At 40.6% G+C, this 20,288-nt stretch overlaps 1 protein-coding gene across 2 annotated transcripts in view; it reads left to right on the top strand.

Moving 5' to 3' along the window:
• PAPSS1 (3'-phosphoadenosine 5'-phosphosulfate synthase 1) overlaps nt 1–20,288 on the top strand; it is a 79,525-nt gene that overhangs the window by 57,762 nt on the left and 1,475 nt on the right. For both annotated transcript variants that reach the window (XM_061585460.1, XM_061585461.1), the window contains exon 11: nt 4,390–4,619. In XM_061585460.1, the coding sequence (XP_061441444.1) occupies nt 4,390–4,619 (230 nt within the window). The remainder of the gene's footprint in view (nt 1–4,389; nt 4,620–20,288) is intronic.

Genomic DNA, 20,288 nt, shown 5'->3' on the forward strand with positions numbered 1-20,288 from the left:
CACACATTTTAGCACCTGCTAAATGGAAGACACAATACAAGCAGCATTGTGTGTGTGTTTTCCACATGACATAAAACTGAAAACTGCTGTGATTATGTAAAACTTGAAAAGTTTGGGTTGAGTCAACTAAGTCCTACACAGAGTAGACCCATTGAAATTAATGAACCTAAGTTAGTCATGTTCTTTAACTTCATTGGGCCTACTCTGAGTAGGACTAGCATTGAATACCACCCTTAGTAATTTTTATTTGTATTCAGAGTCCCTAAGCTTAGTTTGTGAATAAATCCAGCACTGGATCTGGTGCAAATACTCTAGTATGCAATACAAGCATGTGCTATCAGATTTGAAGGCTGCATGCATGTTTTAATGCATGTTTTAATATGTCACGTTCTTCTTTTAAATACAGCAATGTACGAGCCTGCCTGAAAGAGTAATACTCAGTTGCCTAGCCATGTGATGCATCCTGGGTTTGCACGGTCTCTCCTCTTCCTCCCCTCTTGCGCAGCCATTTCCTGCATTCTCTCTCTCTCTATTTTGAAGCTAGCTATAAATGGTGTTATGTGTGCACCTATATTATCACAAACCGCAGTTCTCACAAACCTGCTTCAGACGTTTTTGCTTGTGGTATTGAAGCAGCAGAACAGGTAGTATTTTATTCTTTGAGAAATAAAACGGTCTTAGAAGTCACACCAGGATCTGGAGGACCCCAACTTGGAGAAGGCTGATCTATGCTGACATACAGCAGCTCTCCAGGGTTTCAGCTGGCAGTCTTTCCCAACCCAATCTGGATATGCTGGGCAGTGAATATGGGACCCTCTCATGCAAAGACTGCTCTACCAATGAACAATGGTCCTTCCTCAAAAGGCTTCCACAACTGATGTTTGAAATGGCTCCTTTTGTTGACTATGGAACGCAAAGAGCTCCCTGTCTGGGCTATTCTATGGCAGTCAGTGAAAAAGCCTTTGCTGCATTTTTGGTGTACCCTTGCTCATTCATAGCTATGAACTCACCATTTCAAATGGATTTGATTAGAGTTGCTAGATGTTGCTTGAAGCTGGCCTGTGGCCCACACAGTCAAAAGAACGCAGTCACATGCTGCCTGGATGAAACCACAGAAACTCCGAGTGCACGCTTAGGATGTTGCAACATAAAGTGTTTGGGCCCATCAGGCATAACAATATAGCACATGGTCACCCACAAGCCACGCAGAATCTGTGGCCAGCCTCTTTATTGGTCCCATGTGGCAGAAAGCAGGGAATTAATAGTAACCAGTGTAGGTCACACAGTCCAGACAGCTTGCACAAAATGCCACAGCTTTTTGCTGCTTTGTGGACTTTGTGTTTTTCAGAGCTGTCCCAGTTTTGACAAAACAGGGCGGTAAGCAATGTAGGAAGGTGCCATCTGGATGGGGAGTATTAGATATCAGATGAGATAAGGGAGAAAATCTCATTGGGGGCATTCAGCATGTCATGGAAGGTTTAGCATAGGAGTTCCAAAACTGTGACCCCTGGACCATGGATTTGTGGTTGAAGATGGGAGATGGCACGTCCATTGCATTACATGTTCATATTGATCTTAATAGTATTTGTATTGCATCTTTTACTTTTATATTGTATTTTATTGTATTATGATTTGAACTCCGTGGAATTACAATTGCTACAACAGGCAGAAACGATCATTGTCCTTCACGAACACTTCAGCAATTTCTCAAGTGGTCTATGGAGAAAAAAAACTTGGGGGAACCACTGGCTTAGAGAACACGCTAACCTGAAAGTTAGACAAGAACTTTATTATCTCCAGGAACAGCAATTGGCAACTCCTGACCCCAGTGCAGTGCTACCTAGCGACTAAACTATACAATGACACTATTCAAACACATCGCTGAATAAAAAATGCCATCTTTTCTGGATTTTGTGACTTGGCCTTTTGCGTTTGGTTCTGCACAGAAGTTCTGTAATCTTTGAGTGCCGCACAGGTGCTTGCAAGCAAGTGGGCAAGGAATGCACCAAGTACAAGCCTTGCTAGCTTGTTGTGTTAGTAGTTCTTAGAGCTATTCTTCCTAGCATCCAGCTTAACATAAAGAATTCTTGTTTAAAACTCTTTTATTGGCAATTTATTTTACTATGTCTAAAGGACATGGATTTGAAGTATCTTGGCTGAAATGAGCAAGGAAATTTTTCTTGAGCAGAGATTCTAGAAAAAAATTAGGAGGACCTTGGTTTACTCCTTCTCTTTCCTCTGTGGTTGTACAAAAGCTCCAGAAACTCAGAGATAAATAAAAGATCTTTAACAAACCAACACTATTAATCTCAGAATTAGGGCTGCAAAATTTGATTAATAGGTTAGATTACTTTCCTTAAAAAAACAAACACTTGTTGCTGTTGGCCTGTAGTTTTGTTTTTTGTTTAAAAAAACTTACGAAAAAGTAATCTTAGGTGCAACATTCCCCTTTCTCCCAAGAGAGAGTGCTGCTTCTTGGAAGATGCCTGCTCAGCCACAATTATACATTATCTAAAACCAAAGAGTGTGGGGTATGTTCTGGCTTCAGAACTGTTTTTGCTATCATGCAAATTTGTGCAAATATAATTTAGGGATGAACAAATCCATGAGTTTTAGTTTCTTCCAGTTTCTCATTCTTTTTCCAGTATAAAGTTTGATTTGCCACCTTTCCACATCAGTTTCTGAATTTTTAAAATAAGTTCTGTATGAAAATTTGCAAGCGTTTTCCTATGCATTTCTGATAATGTGCACATTTTCGCAAGCAGCTTCCCCATATATAATACATTTTTGTATGTTATTTTCACTACTATGAGCATTTTTGTGGGAATGCATGTCTGTACACATTTTTGTCTCAAGAACTGCATCACAAAACTCTAAAGTATGAATTTCAAAGGATAGATGTATATTGGTTCACAGACTGGCTTGGAAGTGCAAATTTGAAAAATCTTTATTCAAATGTGAACAAATTTCTTCTCCATCCCTAAATGTAACACTGAGGATTCCTACCTTCCTTCCTCGTGGGTCCCAAGTGCCTTCAGAGCTCCAGCGTGTCTTCTTTATATTCAGAGCCACCTGGTAGGCCCTTCCTCTTTCGAGGTTAGGACTCTTCTATTCGCAAGCACATTCTTAGGCTTGTTTATATATATTCCTGCCACTGGAGCCTGCTGCACCTGCCTTTACAAACTTTAACCTCCTTTCTTGCTTACCTCTTTCCTCCCTCTTTCATAATGTTTGCCATCCACCTTTTCTCAATTGTAGTCTCTTCTGCCTTAATTCACCACAGGTGTTGCTGTTTTCTCTTATTCCTGCTTTAGTTGATGTCTTGTGTCTCTTGCTACTTTGCCTGCTTATTACCTGGCTCTCCTCTTGTTCCTCCTCCTGACGCTTCCCGCTCACTACCATATTCCCACTCCCTTTCTCTCCTCTATTCCAGTAACCCCCCCCCGTCTGACTATCACCTGCATGCCAGGCTCCCATCCTACCTTCACACACATGTTCTCTTTCACTTTTTCTCGGAGGCTTCCATTCATCATCTCTCTTGCTGCCACCTCTTTCACTCCCACTTCTTTTCCTGTATGTTGGTATATCAGCTTGCGTTTCACCTTCTTTCTTGGTGACTGGAACTCACCCCGATGCGTCTCGCACCCTGCTTTTGTCAGGCTGAGCAGCACAGCGTCCTCAGCATGCTGTCCCTGCAATGTTGCTTTCTGGTTGGACCAATAGCACCTCTGTGTGCTTCTCTGGCCTCTCCTCACAGTAAACTACTTAAAGCCCATACGATTGCCTGCAGTTTCTCTAATTGGATGACAGCCCTACTTTTGAGCTTGAAACCAGCTCACAGATTCCTTGTTTTCTGCTTCTGCACTCCATTCAACCCACTTGCCCTGTTTTCTCCCTTGCCTGTGCCTTTGCACTTCGACTAACCAGAGTGAATGCACGTCTGCATTTGCAAGTCTTGCTTGTCACTAGTCCCTGTCTTGTCTAGAATTATCCCTTCATAGACATTTGATCAAAGGGGAGTCAATTAACACAGATGTGTAGCCTTCCCTCAGGAGCAATGGTCTGTTTTGGCTCCTGGAGAGCAGCTTTTTTGTCAAGTCATTTTCTGCTGTTTTTAGGGAACTGCTGTGCAAATTGCTGTTAAGTGTTACCTTTGTGCATCTGTGTGTGTTCAGCCCTAAATATCTGTTTCATAGATTTACCATACCCATAAGTAATAAACAAGTTGATCAAGGCAGGGCTGCTCTTGATGAACGTATGACCTTTTTGCCTTGTCCAGAGAGCTAGAAAGTGCTTTTGCTTTTTGTATAGCAATAAAAGTTTCTGCTGCCCCCCCCCCATTGCCCCATATGCACTTCTTCTAACTTTGCTTTTCAAATCTTATTTTAGGTTCAGTGGCATTGCAGGGCGAGGATGGTAGCTGGAGCAAACTTCTATATTGTGGGCCGAGATCCTGCCGGCATGTCTCATCCCGAGACTGGAAAAGATCTCTATGATCCAGCCCATGGTGCCAAAGTACTGACTATGGCGCCAGGCCTGATAACACTGGAAATTGTACCCTTCCGAGTGGCAGCTTATAACAAGAAAAAGAAATGCATGGATTACTATGACTTGGAACAGTAAGGTGTTTTTTTTTCAATTTTAAAAATTGATGAATGTCCCACATATATGTTGGATATGGCATTTTTGACATGGATTGCTTAGCTTCCTAATAAATTCCCATTTCTCAAGATTGAGGTTCAATTCATTCCTATCTCATTTGGAAACCCACGGTCCCCACTTTGCATCATTTAGCATTTTTTAGCTTGTATCTTGTGACCTGTGTGTGTTTTTTAAAAAGCAACTTAAAACTCCACTGCTCTGAAGTTGCTTTGCCTATCTGGGTGGTCTTGGAATGAAGCCAAAGAGTGTTCCCATATCTATCATACAAAATATTGCTTGCCATGATAATGTAGATCATGTTGGAAATTTTTGTTGTAAACGTCTCCTTTTGAGAGTTTAGTTTCAGTTTACATTTGATACTGTTGTTCAGTTTTGCAATGCATGTTTAAATTTTAGTATGTTTATAATCATGGAGATTTCTCCCTCTGTGGTAAGTATATACCTGTCTAAAATCTTTCTGCATAAATTTTTAACCCTGTGTTAATACATCTCATACAGAGTGCTGAATAAGCATTGTATGTTTCTGTTGCGTGGGTTCTGTAAACAGAGCCAATTTCGCTTGATTTTTGGGAAAGTATACAGTACTCTTCACAATGTACTTTCACAGCAGAGAAAAAGGAACAATGTTTTACTGTTGGATTGTCTCTTTCTGTTGCTTTTTATGCAAGTTATGGAGTTAACTTTAAGTGTGCCCTAGGGCATAATCTGATGGCACATGGTACAGTAGCTTTAAGCAAAGCAGAACAAGGTTTGGTCAGTGCGTGAACTGGAAAACACTTGAGGATCCTGTCTATGCCACTTTGAAGTGGCCATGGAAGAAAGTCAGAATATAGTTTGGCATTCCTCAAATCCCCATATTGAATTCCGTAGTTTGACAATTTTAGGCAAATTATAATCCCAATCTTGTTGCTATTGCTGCTATGAGTACTGCCCACAATCCAAATGTCTCTGCTGAGTAGTTGGTTTAATAAGGGATGCACAGCTGGAAAGATGTTGCCTTAGTAGAAAAACTGAGGCTTGTATCCAACGCTGCTTACACTACAGACTTCTGCTTGTGGAACTACCCTGTCCTCTACCCTGCAGCCCTGCCCCCATGCACTTTCCAAATCTGCTCGAGGATTGGGGGACTCTTTGAAACAAATTGTTGTGAGCATATGAGGAGAGGAAGGGGAAGACTTGTTGCGCAAACAGAACACCGCTAGGACAGCACTGGATACAACCTGTATTCCTATGATTTTGAAGAATATCTTCAGAGAAATGCAGTGTACATTTTATAAAGGCATGTTAGCATTTTACAAAATTCCATTTTCCAGTATCAGAAACAGCTAGTGAGTCAGAAAGCTCAGAAGGCAGGAGGAGTTGTGGGAACAGTGGATGCTATCTTGATTTGAAACACTTTAGCAGTCCAGGAATGCACTTGAAAGGCTTTTGCTACTCTAAAGAGAGGATAATTTGTATTAATTTTTAAGGCCCTTAACAGCCTTGGGAACAGGATACGTTGACTGATTCTTTGTATCCTTGTCCAATCGCCAAGGTCTTCAGGGGAGTTGCTGTTAGTGATCCCCCATGGCTTGTATTCACCAGGAGCAGTGTGTTCAGTCTTGTGGACCCAAGTTTCTGGAATGCCCTTCCAGTTGTGGTCAGACAAGCTCTCTCCCAACTTAGGTCCAGGGTATCTTAGGGACTGCCTGAACCCCTGTATCTCAGCTGGATCACAGTATTATCTGCAGGAGCAAGCTTCGACATCCCCCGAGTCATTTAACATTAATCACGAAATCGAGCCTTCAGTGTCATCGGCCCAGTTCTCTAGAATGCTCTGCCAACAGAGATTCAGCAAGCTCCTTCTGTTTTAACTTTTAAGCACCTGCTGAAAACCTTTCTGTACCATCAGGCTTATGCAGGCAATTAAGTCATGTCTTTTCCCAACAGTTGACTTTTGTTTTCATTGTATTTTCAATGTTTTTATTGCATGGTGGTTGTTCTTTTTATGTTGCTGTAAACTGCTTTGATGTTTTTAACGAAATAGCAGGATACAAATATATTTATACAATAAATATACATATGTATACATATAAATATACATATAAATACAATAAAAATGAGTCTTTCTCTCCAGCTTAGTTAGGGAGCTCTTCCTCTTGCTGTTCCACCTCAAAACATTGACTCTTCTCCATCCACTGGCTGTTTATCCATTGCAAGTAAAATCAGATGCTACGTGAAATAAAAATTTCTATAATTCTTGAAAAATCAACTGTCGGTTCCTTTATAAGGGACATTAAAAAACAAATCTAGCAGAACTGTATTTGAAAAGAATATTTTACAAAACACCACATGTGACTCCTTGTAGTCCTCATCCTTTAGAGCAGGAGTGGGGAACTTGTGGCCTTCCACATGTTGTTGGATTCCAGCTCCCATCAGCCCCAGCCAGCATAGGAATGGTGACACAGGAGGATGGGAGTTGTAGTCCAGCAACATCCGGAGGGCCGCAGGTTACCCCATCCCTGCTTTACAATGTGTGGCTCACTTTCTTGATATAAAGAAAGATATTTTTAGTTGTAGTTCTCAAAATGTTTTACATTCAGATTATTAAAACAAAACAGCTTAGGATCAACTTAACAGTGGATAGGATTTTATTATTAATGATCCAGGATGTTGTATTAAACACAGTTGCTAATTGGGTGCATATGGAAACTGTGCAAGGTTTGCATAAGAGAAACCATGCTGGTTTATGAATGACTGATTTTACCTTTTTCATGTTTGACAAATTAAGTACTTTCACAGGCAAAGATTTAGGAAAAAGGGAAAGGGACTGCCTTCAAGTCGATCCCGACTTATGGAGACCCTATGAATAGGGTTTTCATGGTAAGCAGTATTCAGAGGGGGGTTACCATTGCCTTCCTCTGAGGCTGAGAGGCAGTGACTGGCCCAAGTTCACCCAGTGAGCTTCATGGCTATGTGGGGATTCAAACCCTGGTCTCCCAGGTCCTAGTCCAACACCTTAACCACTACACCACACTGGCTTTATTATTATTAAAAACAATTTTAGTATTGTTTTACTATGCAGTATCATGGAGGAGATTAAGGGAAGAGATAAAAGATAAAACGGTTTTGCAATACTGCCTCTTGCATGAACTGCAGAAGGAACTTACGACCCGCAGTTGCAGAATGTATTTTTCAGCATAAAATACTGGCAGCCCTGGTTGCAATCCTGTTCTAACTACATGTGCAGTGCAACTAACACAGTTGTGTGCATTCTTGGTCGTCTGTTGGGCTGGTGGGTAGCATAGGGTTAACTCCATCAGAAAGTAGGGCTGGTGAATATGGTGATCTTTCTGGAGAGGAAACCTGTCTCAGTTTCTGGGAATGACCAATCAGGAAGCACAGCTGGGAGTTGCCCTTATTTGTCTTGCTACTTCAGTGTGGACTGCTTTTTGTAGATTAGCACTCCAACTGTCTCGACTGGGGATGATGTGTGCTCAGGCGTGCCCTGAGGCATGCTCTCACCAGGGCTTATACTCACAGCAAAGCTTAATCTTTGCACTGAATCAAACCCCAAGTAAGTTTCAAAAGCAGCCTGCCATGTAGCACACGCAGCCGCTCTCTGATTGGTGGCCCAAAGATTTATATTACCCTGCTGTATAAATAATTCCCTGTATGCTCTGTCCTTTCTGTCCTTAAGGCATGTTGGTGGGGAAAAGCATATTATTGAGCAAAATCTTCTAAGTGGTTCTTAATTCATTGGGCTGCAGTGATGTGTTTACTGTAGCTGGACTGGAAAGAAGATGGCTGGCAAGATGTGAAAGAAAAACACCCATTTTGAATGGTGTCTGTAGCACACAGCACAGATGGAGGGTGAAACGTTCTCAGAAAAAGGTGCCTAGGGAACTGTGCTTTAAATTACCTTTCAAAGGGGATGTGTACCAGCTGCCTGGGCTTCACACAGATGCACAACTTGGCACTTGGGGGGAATATAAAGCTTTAATTGGCCTCCCTTCCCCCCCTTGCAATCAAGCAGTCAGAACAGAACAAACTTGTAGGCTTTTATTGTTCCACTTCCCTTGCCAGATAGCAGGTCATGCTCAAATTTTCTACATAAATATGGGTATCGTCACTTGAGGAATTTTTGTTTAAACAAAGTACAACTTGATTGCCTGTAGAGACAAGTGACCATGCTAGTGCATGATGTGAATTGTCTGCTCTTCTCTTCCTCTTCCCCCACCCAATGACATTTGTATTTGAAACTGAAAAATGTCACTAGAACTCTTGGCAGGCACCAACATTTTTTCATAGGCCCATATGCAAAGTAGGAAATTAGGAACGAGTGTGCATGGAGATGCTTCAAAAGGGAAAAGTTAACGTGTTTAGTCTTCGCTGATTCCCATTCCCAGTCTTGGAGTACTATACATACCAGTAGACAGCACATTCCTTGATTTTGAAGGGAGTATTTTGTCAATCGTTCTAGACAATCCAGACAATAGATACAGCGGGGGTACTTTTGAAGTATTGAAAATATTAATTGTAACGAAAATCTGCCAGTGAAAACACACACACACACAACTCTTTGGCCGCTCATCTGAATAGTTATGATGAAAGACCATCTGGTCTTCTTTTTTTTAAGTGCATGTATTTGGCCATGTGGAGCTGTGTAATATTATAAGACAAGACTTGGCAAGTCGATCATACTGTTTTGATGGTGTACAGATTCATACTCTTTTATTGAAAGGCTACTGCACAATTTAGACACAGGGTGCTGAGAATGAACATTGTTACGTGTGGAAATATGTCTAGTGAAAGCCTCTAGAGAAGTTTTTTTGGTGAAGTTCATACATTCTATCAAGACAGAGACTCATTAAGTCCTTTTATCTCTTGCAGAGGTTTTGTGTAGTACTAGTGAGTTCATCTCTGCTTTGAATGCACATGGAGAATTGGAGTTTGTTGTCACATGCATGCTTCTTGATTGATGCCAGCAGTTTAAGAGGAAGAGCTTTAGTTCAGTGGAACAATGCATACAGAAGGTCCCAGGTTTAATTCCTGACATCTTCATTTAAAAGAAGTTAGCACCAGGTGATGGGAAAGGTCTCTGAGCAGGGGTGGCAAATCCCAAAGATGTTGCTGGATTTCAGCTCCCATCAGCTCCAGCCAGAATGGCCAGTGGTTAGGGATGATGGGAGTTGTAGTCTAGCAACATCTGGAGGGCTACAGGTTCCCTGCCCCTGCCCTAGACAGCTCCTGCCAAGCAGAGTAGGCAATGCTGGGTGAGAGATGGGCAATTAGTCTTGCATTATGTAAGACAGCTTCCTGTGTTCTAATGACAAATGATGACTTATTTATCTAAACAGCTCAAATGCTACAGAGTCAGGGTTGGGGAGTCTTTGTCCCTCCAGATGTTGCTGGACTCTCAGACAGCATGCCGTTGGTCAGGAATGATGGATGTTGAACATCTGGAGGGCTATAGGTTTCCCGGTCTTGCCTTAAGTGATGGACACATCAGTCGTCTGAAAAAAAAGTCCAACTTGAGTTAATCTAATAAAAGTTATTAAGTGTTTTTAGATTCTTGAATTCCACAGAACTCTACACAAGCAGGATGAGAAACAACTGTATCCTCCAGCTGTGAAGAATATGAATTCATTTGGGGGGGTGTTTAGAGCACTATCTGAAGTAGACTGTTGATAAGCCCACATGTGTGAGCTACCAAAATGTCCCAAGAATCAAAGGTCTGCATTCAGTCCATTAAGGACTTCTGAAAGCAGCCTGATTTCTCTCACTTTAACATGTAATCTGTATTTGAAATAGTGGTATGTGAACTATCCTTTTTTTAATGAACGGTGCCTTATTATATAGCTGAAAATAAGGGCTTCTCAATATGTTTATATTTGTGATGACTTGATCATTTATTTTATTTATTAAATTTATATCCCACCCTTTCTCCTGTTGGATGTTGGATCTGGCGCCAGCAGATGCCCAGGATGCAGAACAGTATAGTGATAGGCTAGATGCCAGTTGAAGGAATGAGCCGGACAAGCAATAAGTTTTAAGAGTTACTTTACTGACAATATATCACAGCTCTCTCTGTACAAACTCCTCGCCCCCCACACTCACAAGTGTCTGCTGGCCCTCTATATAGATAAGGCCAGCTGCCCGAGCCTAGGTTGCTTAGCAACGTGTCCTTGAAGATGGCTCGAGCTCTGCCAACTTTCGCTTCTAAGTCACGTAGCTCACTTGTGGAAATTTAACCTCTGCTTTCTCGGTTTAATAGCCAACAATCCCCCACCTTAAATTTCCACATTCAGCCAGTTACATTTCTCTTCTATTTACATGTGTTACATTTTACATGTCATTACATTTACATCATTTGGTTTTATACTTCTGATACATTTCCTTTTATTTCAGTTTACATCACTTTCATTTGTAAGACAGTTACTCCATTGCAATCTCAGCATTATTGTCATTATATTTCATTACTCTTCATGATTTCCATCATCCCACTTTTTCCAGTCATACCTACTTGATTTATCAGTTTTGAGAACTTGTCTTCACTTAGTGGTTTTGTCATAACATCAGCCAGCATATCAGCAGTGTTACAATAAGTTAATTCCACAAACCCTTGTTTAATCATTTCTCTGACATGGTGATATTTGATGCTGATATGCTTGGTTCTCTTGGTGTGTGCTTCTGACTGAGCTAGCTTAATGCAGGTCTGATTGTCCTCATATATTTTGATTGGTTTGTCTATGCCTTTTCCAATTTCAAACAGTAGATGGTCGAACCAGGTAAGTTCGTTACAAACCAGAGACAACGCTATATATTCAGCTTCTGAACTTGATGTTGCCACTATAGTTTGCCTCTTGCTGCACCAATCAATCACTGAATCATATAATAGAATGACAACACCAGTAGTAGACTTGCGGCTACTGGGATCGCCAGCATGATCCGCATCTACATAGCAGCACATACTCCCGTGTTTACTGCTGGACAACACTAGACCTTTACTGCTAGTACCTTGCAAATACCTTAGGACTCGTTTTATTCCTTGCCAATCTGTCTCAGTAGGCTGTTCTACTTTTCGACTTAAGATGATAACAGCATTACAAATGTCAGGTCTTGTTACCTTAACAAGATATTGCAACTATCCTATGATGTGTCTGTACCTAGCAGTGTTTTCACAAGCTGTCTCTGTGTTTTCTTGTTGAAATGATGTTGTCATGGGAGTCCCTACTGCCTTACATTCAGACATCCCACAATCTGCTAGTATTTGTTTTATCTTTCCTTCCTGTTTTAACACGAAACTCCCGTCTGAACCCCGTATGACCTCTGTACCTAAATAATGACTTACAGGTCCCAAACTTTTCGTTACCACATGTTGTTTCAGACTATTATGGAACTCCCTTTCGTCTTCCTCCTCATGGGAAAAGTACAGGATGTCATCCACATAAACTAGGCAGTATGTGAGCCCCCCCTTTATTTCTTTCACATACACACAGGGGTCTGCCACACAACGCTTGAAATTCATTGACTGCAGAACATCATCTAGTTTTTCGTTCCAACAGCGCGCACTCTGGCGCAGACCATACAGGGATTTCTGTAACTTGCAAACTAGACCTGGCTGTGTTTCACATCCGGGAGGCTGTTCCATATAGATTTCTTCTTTCAACTCCCCATGTAAAAACCCCGTGCCAATGTCATAGTGGCTTACATGCATGTTTTCTATGGCAGCTATTTTTAGCAAAACCCTGATTGACTCATGTTTCACCACGGGAGCGAAAACTGCATCGTAGTCCGTCCCGAATTGCTGTGTAAAGCCCTTAGCTACTAGGCGTGCCCTATACCTTTGTATCTGTCCTGTACTCGACCGCTTACGTTTAAATATCCACTTACACCATATAGCTTTCTTCCCTGGGGGCAGAGGTACTAGCGTCCATGTGCCATTTTTTCGCATTGCTTCCAGTTCCTCTTTCATCGCTGCATGCTATTCATTCTGTTCGGCTATGGGTAATTGTTTTATATCCCCGAGGCTTGAGGGTTCTTTTTCCTGCTCTGTTTTATAAGCCACGACATCAGCATCAATCACTGGCGTCTGTGCTTTCACTGACTGCGTCAGGTTAATCCCTATTGAACCTCTATGTGTCCTGTCTGTGTCTTTACTGAGGACTCTCAGCTGCATATAGAACAGTGACTTCTTTACTATCCCTTTCATGAATATTTTTCCTCCTCTCATCACATGCACTGAACCCCTTTTGAACATTACTGTGAACCCCATTTCATTGAGTTTCGACACAGCCATAATGTTACATTCGATATCAGGAACAAACAGCACATCTGTCATAATGGTATTGAAACCTGCTAATTTCACTGTACCCCTACTTTTGATCAGTTTCTTAGATCCATCAGCCATTATTACATGATCCTCTACGTCACAAAATGTATGAAACATAGATTTATCTTTGATTATACTATTTGTTGCCCCACTGTCAATTGCCCATAAATCTTTACAGTTATTTCCCTGCTCATTGTTAATACATTGCTTATTCTTACTAGCATAGATCACCTGTACACATGGTTTTCTTCCTCTTTCTCTTCTTCTTGCTTCACAATTCCTTTGAAGATGTTGCTTGGAACCACAAAAATAACATGCCTTTTGTCCATACAGTCTCTCTTGTGCAGCTTTGTTGTTCTGCTTTTCCACGTTGTGTTTAGACTCAGTCTTTTTCTGCTTTGCCATTTCCTGCCTCCTTTGGAATTCTTGTAAAAGTTTGCCTTCTATATAATCCATATTGAGATTTGCATCGTCCATTGCTTCCAAAGAGCTCACCAGACTATCATAACTTGAATCTAGTGAAGCTAATGTGATATACACTTTTTGCGTTTGAGAATGTTCAATTTCACGTTCTGACAACTCAGTAAACAGTCTGTTTATTTCCAACAAATGCTCTGACATGGTTGTATCTCCAGATAAGCACATCTGGTACAATCTTCTGGCAAGATATATTTTAGAACTGGCAGTCTTTTTCACATGAATATTTCTTAAAGTTTCCCAGGTTTCCTTAGCTGTTGTTGCATCACGCACGTGCAGTAATTGAGAATCATCAATAGCAAGAACAATTAACGCCTTTGCCCTCTCATCCAGCCTTCTCCAATCTGCTGGAATAGGCACCCCGGGGGGTGGGTCTTCTGCGATAGCTTTCCACAGGTCTTCTTTCACTAGAAAAGCCTGCATTCTCTGTTTCCAAGTGCCATAATTTTTCCCTGTCAGCCTTCCCAAGGGAATCCCAGCCGATAACGTAACAGACATACTTTCACTTTTCACAGTTCACCGCCTTTGTCATTAGAGCTTCTCACCTCTGTCCTTCAGTCAGTTATTCCCACGGCTCTCTCACAGCTTTCAGCTTAGCTTTCGGTTTCTCCGTCTCTGCTGTTTTACTCGCTGGTCTGCAGTTCTGGCTTTTCTCTGCCGCTTTTCTGCAATCCTCAGCACCAGGTAATCCTCAGCACCAGGTAACCATCAGCACCAGGTAACCATTCTCTGCTACCACTTGTTGGATGTTGGATCTGGCGCAAGCAGATGCCCAGGATGCAGAACAGTATAGTGATAGGCTAGATGCCAGTTGAAGGAATGAGCCGGACAAGCAATAAGTTTTAAGAGTTACTTTACTGACAATATATCACAGCTCTCTCTGTACAAACTCCTCGCCCCTCACACTCACAAGTGTCTGCTGGCCCTCTATATAGATAAGGCCAGCTGCCCGAGCCTAGGTTGCTTAGCAACGTGTCCTTGAAGATGGCTCGAGCTCTGCCAACTTTCGCTTCTAAGTCACGTAGCTCACTTGTGGAAATTTAACCTCTGCTTTCTCGGTTTAATAGCCAACATCTCCCAGTGTCACAGCAAGGTCCACTGGACTATAATAGCCTGCTTATTTGTTTCTTTACACTGTAGCTACATATTCCTGGCTTGCAGTTTGGATGGCTCTCAAGGTGGTCTGTACTTGTTCTGTAAATCTGGAAGCTTGTTCATCTTTAGATACTTTGATGACACAGATTTGGAAGTGTAGTCATAGCTGTTAATGCAAACCACTGAACAGTAGTCAGTTGTCAGTAATATGGAAATGTTCAGAGAGAAAAAGCCATATTGATACATCTTGTGTTGCTTGATTCATTCATAGGATTTGGGGAACATACCCTTGACCTACTCTTTTCAATTCTGGTTCATATTTTCCATTCAGTTTCCTTTTTGTATTGGGCCTATTCTCCAAATTAGAACATAGTCTAAAGTTAGGCTAAAGTGGAAAATAAGCTGTTCCTTAGTATGGTGTAATGGTTAGAGTGCTGATCTATGACCTTGGGAGACCAGGGTTCAAATCCCCACTCAGCCATGAAACTTACTGGGTGACAGTCTGCCAGTTACTGCTTCTCAGCCTAATCTACCTCACAGGGTTGTTGTAAGGATAAAATGGGGAAGGAAGAACCATGTATATCACCTTGAGCTCATTGAAGGATAGGTGGGATATAAATGTAAGAAATAAAATAAATAAATAATGTAAATTATTCTATTTCCAATTGGCTCTTTCCTGAAGGCTGCAGTATCCGTTATTTTTTCGATCAGGATTCATACATAAGTGGTATCTATTCTTAGCTTATTGTAGTGTGACTTGGTATTTTATAATCCTGTCCCACAACAATTTCATTATTTGAGCGTGAACTTCTTTTCCGGTCTTGCTGACTGGTATCACTTACTAAAACATAAGAAAGCAAGTAGAGGCTACAATTTCCAGGCCAAAATCAAAAGTGATTAGAGCTAAACATGAACATAGATATAAATGATATATAGGAAACCTGTGGAAGACTGACTTAGTGGGATTCTGTTATCCTTGGATAATCATTCTGTAGTAAGGAGATATTGGGGGTGGTGTTGCTCTCTATGCCAGAGAGCGTGGAGTCCTACAAGACATATAAGAGCCATGAATATCCCTATGGAATGCAGTGGGTAAGTGTTCCAGGACTGTAAACTAATGTGATGCTAGTAGTATACTGTAGAAGCCTTGACCAAAATTCTGAGAGTGATCTTGAGATGAAGTAAGAAACTGAAAGGCAGCCAGAGGAGAAGATATTATAATAATGGGCAACTTCAGCTATCATGACATTGACTAAGTAAATGCATATTTGGATCCTGACGGAGATAGTATTTCTAGCTAAAAAAATGATTGTACCACAGAGTAATTGGTCATGAACTAACTATGTGGGACCCACCTCTTTTGCTATATTCATATTTTTTCCAAATGGAAAGGGATTTTTTTTTAATTGTAATGTTTTTAGCTGTTTTTAAAATTTTTAATATTCTATTGTAATCTACCCTGGGACTTTATGGTAAAGAAAGCTTATAAAGAAAAAAATAAAATAGTAGAGGCAATCCCAGTCTTAGTCCTAAATGGTGCCCAGGACCTGGTGCAAGGTATGTTGTTGAATGAATTGTATTTGATAGCATTAGCAGTCAGGGTTGCTAAAGTAGCCTAGAAAGTCTAACACATTTTACTCCAAAAGAGAGAACTTCTCAGAATAAAATAATTATTTGAAAGAGAGAGTCAAATTTCTCCAAGGTGTTTAGAGATTATTTAAAATCACAATAATAGAAGCTTAGCCAGAAAGTATACCACTGATTAAGGAAGATACGAACAAACCCAAGAGGATGACTTTGTTAAAGCAGAAGCAAGAAGTAGAAACCTTGCCCAAATGAGGACAGAAAACAGGACTGAAAACTGGCGCAACTCAATAAGGGAAGCAGGGGAAAAAAATACAGTAGGGCCCCTCTTTTCGGTGGCCCGCTTTTCGGCATTCCGCTAATACGGCTGTTTTCAATTAGAGCAAGGCCCCACTCATACGGCACTTGTTCCGCTTTTACGGTGTTTTTTGGGCGTTGGGTGCCATTTTATTGATGGAGTTCTGCTTTTCAGTGGGTTTCACTTTTAGGCTGAGGTCTGGAACGTAACCCGCCATATGAGCGGAGTCCTACTGTAAAGCTTTTCTATTACAATAGGCTTCAGAGTCATTCAACCAGACTAATGGGATTCAGGACAGAAGAGGGAAAGTTGTTCTATGTACATAGTACATATAATATATGGAATCCAATATGTGGTGATAGTAACTAAAGCTTAGATGGCTTTGAAGGGAGGATTAGCCAGATTAGACATCTCTATCAGTGGCTATTATTTATTTTATTTGAAATATTTATAAACCACACTTTCATATAAAATAAAAGGCAGTATACGGACTAAAAATGCCATGTTACAATAAAACATCAAACATATCAGTGATAGTAGATTGGCGAAGAATCTCAGATTTTAAAAGCCTGTCCAAATAATAGTTTTTAGAAGACATCTAAAAAGAAGCAGGGATGGCTCCTGTTGAACCTGCCAGCAAGACGTTCCATGAGGCTCAACAAATCCAGACACAACAAAGGCTGAGCCCCTGGTAAAGGCCGGCTGAACCTCAGGGACATGTGGGACTACCAACAGCACCCTATCAGAAAACCTCACCGATTGAGGTGGCACGTAAGGAATTGGTGATCCTTAGCCATGAAGACTATGGCTCTATCTGCATTTAAAGCATTATCGTAGCACGTTAAACAGTTAGGGCTTTCCCCCAAAGAGTCCTGGGAACTGTAGTTTGTAAAAGGTCCTGAGAGTTGTTAGGAGATCCCCTATTCCCCTCACAGAGCTACAATTCCCAGAGTTCCCTGGGAAAGAGGGATTGACTATCATTCCACTCAATGAGCATTATAGCTCTGTGATGGGAATAGGGGTCTTCTGACAGAATTCCTAACTAAAGATGTGAAGCCCTGAAAAAAATGAAAAAATTTGGGTAAAAACATTTTTCTGGTTTCCCCCCTGAATTTTTCTGGTTCCCTTCCCTGGGAAAACCTTTTGTTTTCCATCTCCCCTCCTCGGGCCTTCACACCTCTACTGTTAACAAACCACAGTTCCCAGGTTTCTTTGGGGGAAGCCATAACTGCTTAAAGTGCTGTTATACTAAATGCATAGTGCAGATGGGACTTGAGTAGGACCACATCTTCAGAGGCTATATGCCATGGATATAGTTGCTGGATGACAACAGAATGGCTAAGCTGTTGCTTGTATGTCCTGCTTGTGGGCACAGTGCTAGGCTAGATGGGATTTTGGTATGGTCCTGCAGGTGTGTTCTTATACACTTAGCAGTATGATTTCTTATTTGGCATGGAATGTTTTGATGCCTAAGAAAAATGTGTATTTTGCTCTTTCTACTGCCTCACATTTTAAATGTTTGAAAACTGTGAGAATTTAAGATAAAATATTAAGACCCTATAAAAACCAGACGCCATACAAAATTTAAAGTGTTCCTGCAGTTCATTGGGTTCAAATTGAATACTTTATCCTGAAAAGATACTGTATCTGTCCAGTGATCTTTCCAATGATTAAGAAAAAATATTATACTTGATCATATTGGATGGAAATCCTCTTCAGGGGCAATGACGCGAGTTTGGAAAACATGTAAAGAAAAGCTTATGCCAGGGATATATCCATTTATCCCCTTAAGGGCTCATCAAGATTTTGCAGTGGAGAGTAAGCAGCTTCACGTAGAAAAATATAAAAAGGCACAGTTGTTCAGACTTAAAGAATTTTATGCGGAGACAAATCCTTTGACTAGGGAATATTGGCACACACAACATGGGGACAGACAGATTTCTTAGCTCTCTTGGTATCAGGTTGGGAATTTTATTTGGTGACCTGATATCAAGAGACAACCTCTGAGGGATCTTTCTCCGTTTGAAGTTCTGTTGCGATCTTTAGAAGATATAAGCAAGGATTTGGTATCGCACATCTATGCACTTCTCTAAAGATATGGGCTCGCCAGATAGTCTGAGGAGAATGTGGGAAATGGAGTGGAATATAGAGACAGAAGAGGCAGTATAGATATCCATGTGGATAAAATTTCCATATCACTCAATATCAGTGGCCACAAAGTTAGTAATGCTAAAAGAAGTGCAAAAATGGTATCTTACCCCTGTCAAGCTATCATATATCAGTAAAACTGTCTCCCCCTCTGCTGGAGGGGATGTTGAGAGGGCTATTTCCCCCACATGTGGTAGGCATGTGCCAAGGTTGCCAAATTTTGGTATTTGGTATTTACAGAAATAAAAAAAATTACAGAACAGGCAGTTCATAAAACTCCAAAATTAACTTTATTAAATTTATATATGAGTGACAATCAGGCCCTTAAAGATAAATAGTTAACTGGTTTCTTATTGGTTGTGGCTTGGACACTAATTAGGTTCTGGAAAGATTTGAAAGGTATTTCTATCCCTCTGTGGTAGAGCAAAGTTTGGCAATTACCATTAATAGAAAAACTGGTACAGAAATTGAAGGGTGCAAAAGGACAAAAAGTAAAAATATGTTTATTGTAGAATGGTGGAGCTTCATTACATACTCTAATGAGGCAGACAATAAAACTAATGTTCCCAAAGCCTTTGAAACCTCTGGATTTCATAAATGTGACAAAAAAGTATTAGATTATTTATTTGTATGCTCATGGGCAGAGAAAGTTATTTTGTATATGAGTTCTCCCAGTTTTGGGTTATGCACATTTTGATGTCACTTAAAAAAACAAAAAAACAAAAACATGTTCCTGCCTAAAAGCGGGCAACTTAATAAATAACCGTGTTTTTAAAAAGAGAGAGAGAGAGAGAAAGAAATAGGAGATTGATAACCAACTCAAGTTATGCTGTAATGGAAGCCAAAATACTTGAAGCTGCTTCTTAAAGGCTGGAAGGAATTGAATGGACCCAGTCTCAACAAGCAGAACATTTCAAACAAAAGGAGAAGGACTTTAGATAGAAATCTGCCATTCAAAAAAGCGAAAAAGAGGACCCAATGGATAAAGCAAGCATGCAGGTCAAAACTGGTACCTTGAATTGGCCCCAGAAACGAATAGGTGGCACAAAAGAGGTGAAATATGAGTATGCCCACAGTTGGGCAGCAGAATTCTGTACCACTAACTGAATTTTCTCAACATTGTCAAGGGCAGCTCTACACACAGTTCTGTTGGATAGGGGCAGTCAAAAGAGTTGCAACAATCCAATCTTGAACTGAATACAAGATGACTATATTGGATATTACAACTTTGTATCCAACTAATTAAATCAAAGTTTTATGCTGCTATTCTGTTGCACGCACTGTGAGAAGACTCTAGTTCTTATTTGTTAAGCATAGCTTAATATTCAGGCAAACAAATTATCTCCTGCATTCATTTGGCTTTCATCCCCGCCCCTTGCCAAACTGAGGTCAGCATTTGGCTTATATTTCAAACAAGCTAGCAGAGAATGTGTAAGAAATAGATGTTGCAAACTGAATAAACAGAGTAAGTAAAACCATTGCATTTTACTGTTGGATTAATCACTGTTGCTTCACAGTACTTACAAGTTGTTTTCTCTTTTGCATCCTTTTAAATTTGCTTTAATAAAATGCAACCTAGGTATATTGTGTTTATTTCACTGTGACCTGGATTTTGGATATTTACCCCATGTGTCCTTCTGACACTTTGAGAAATGTTATGTTCCTGACTCAGTGAAAATGTCTTCCATTCTAGGAAAATGATTTTACTGT

Source organism: Rhineura floridana, chromosome 9, assembly GCF_030035675.1.
Source record: "Rhineura floridana isolate rRhiFlo1 chromosome 9, rRhiFlo1.hap2, whole genome shotgun sequence".
NCBI lineage: Eukaryota > Metazoa > Chordata > Lepidosauria > Squamata > Rhineuridae > Rhineura > Rhineura floridana.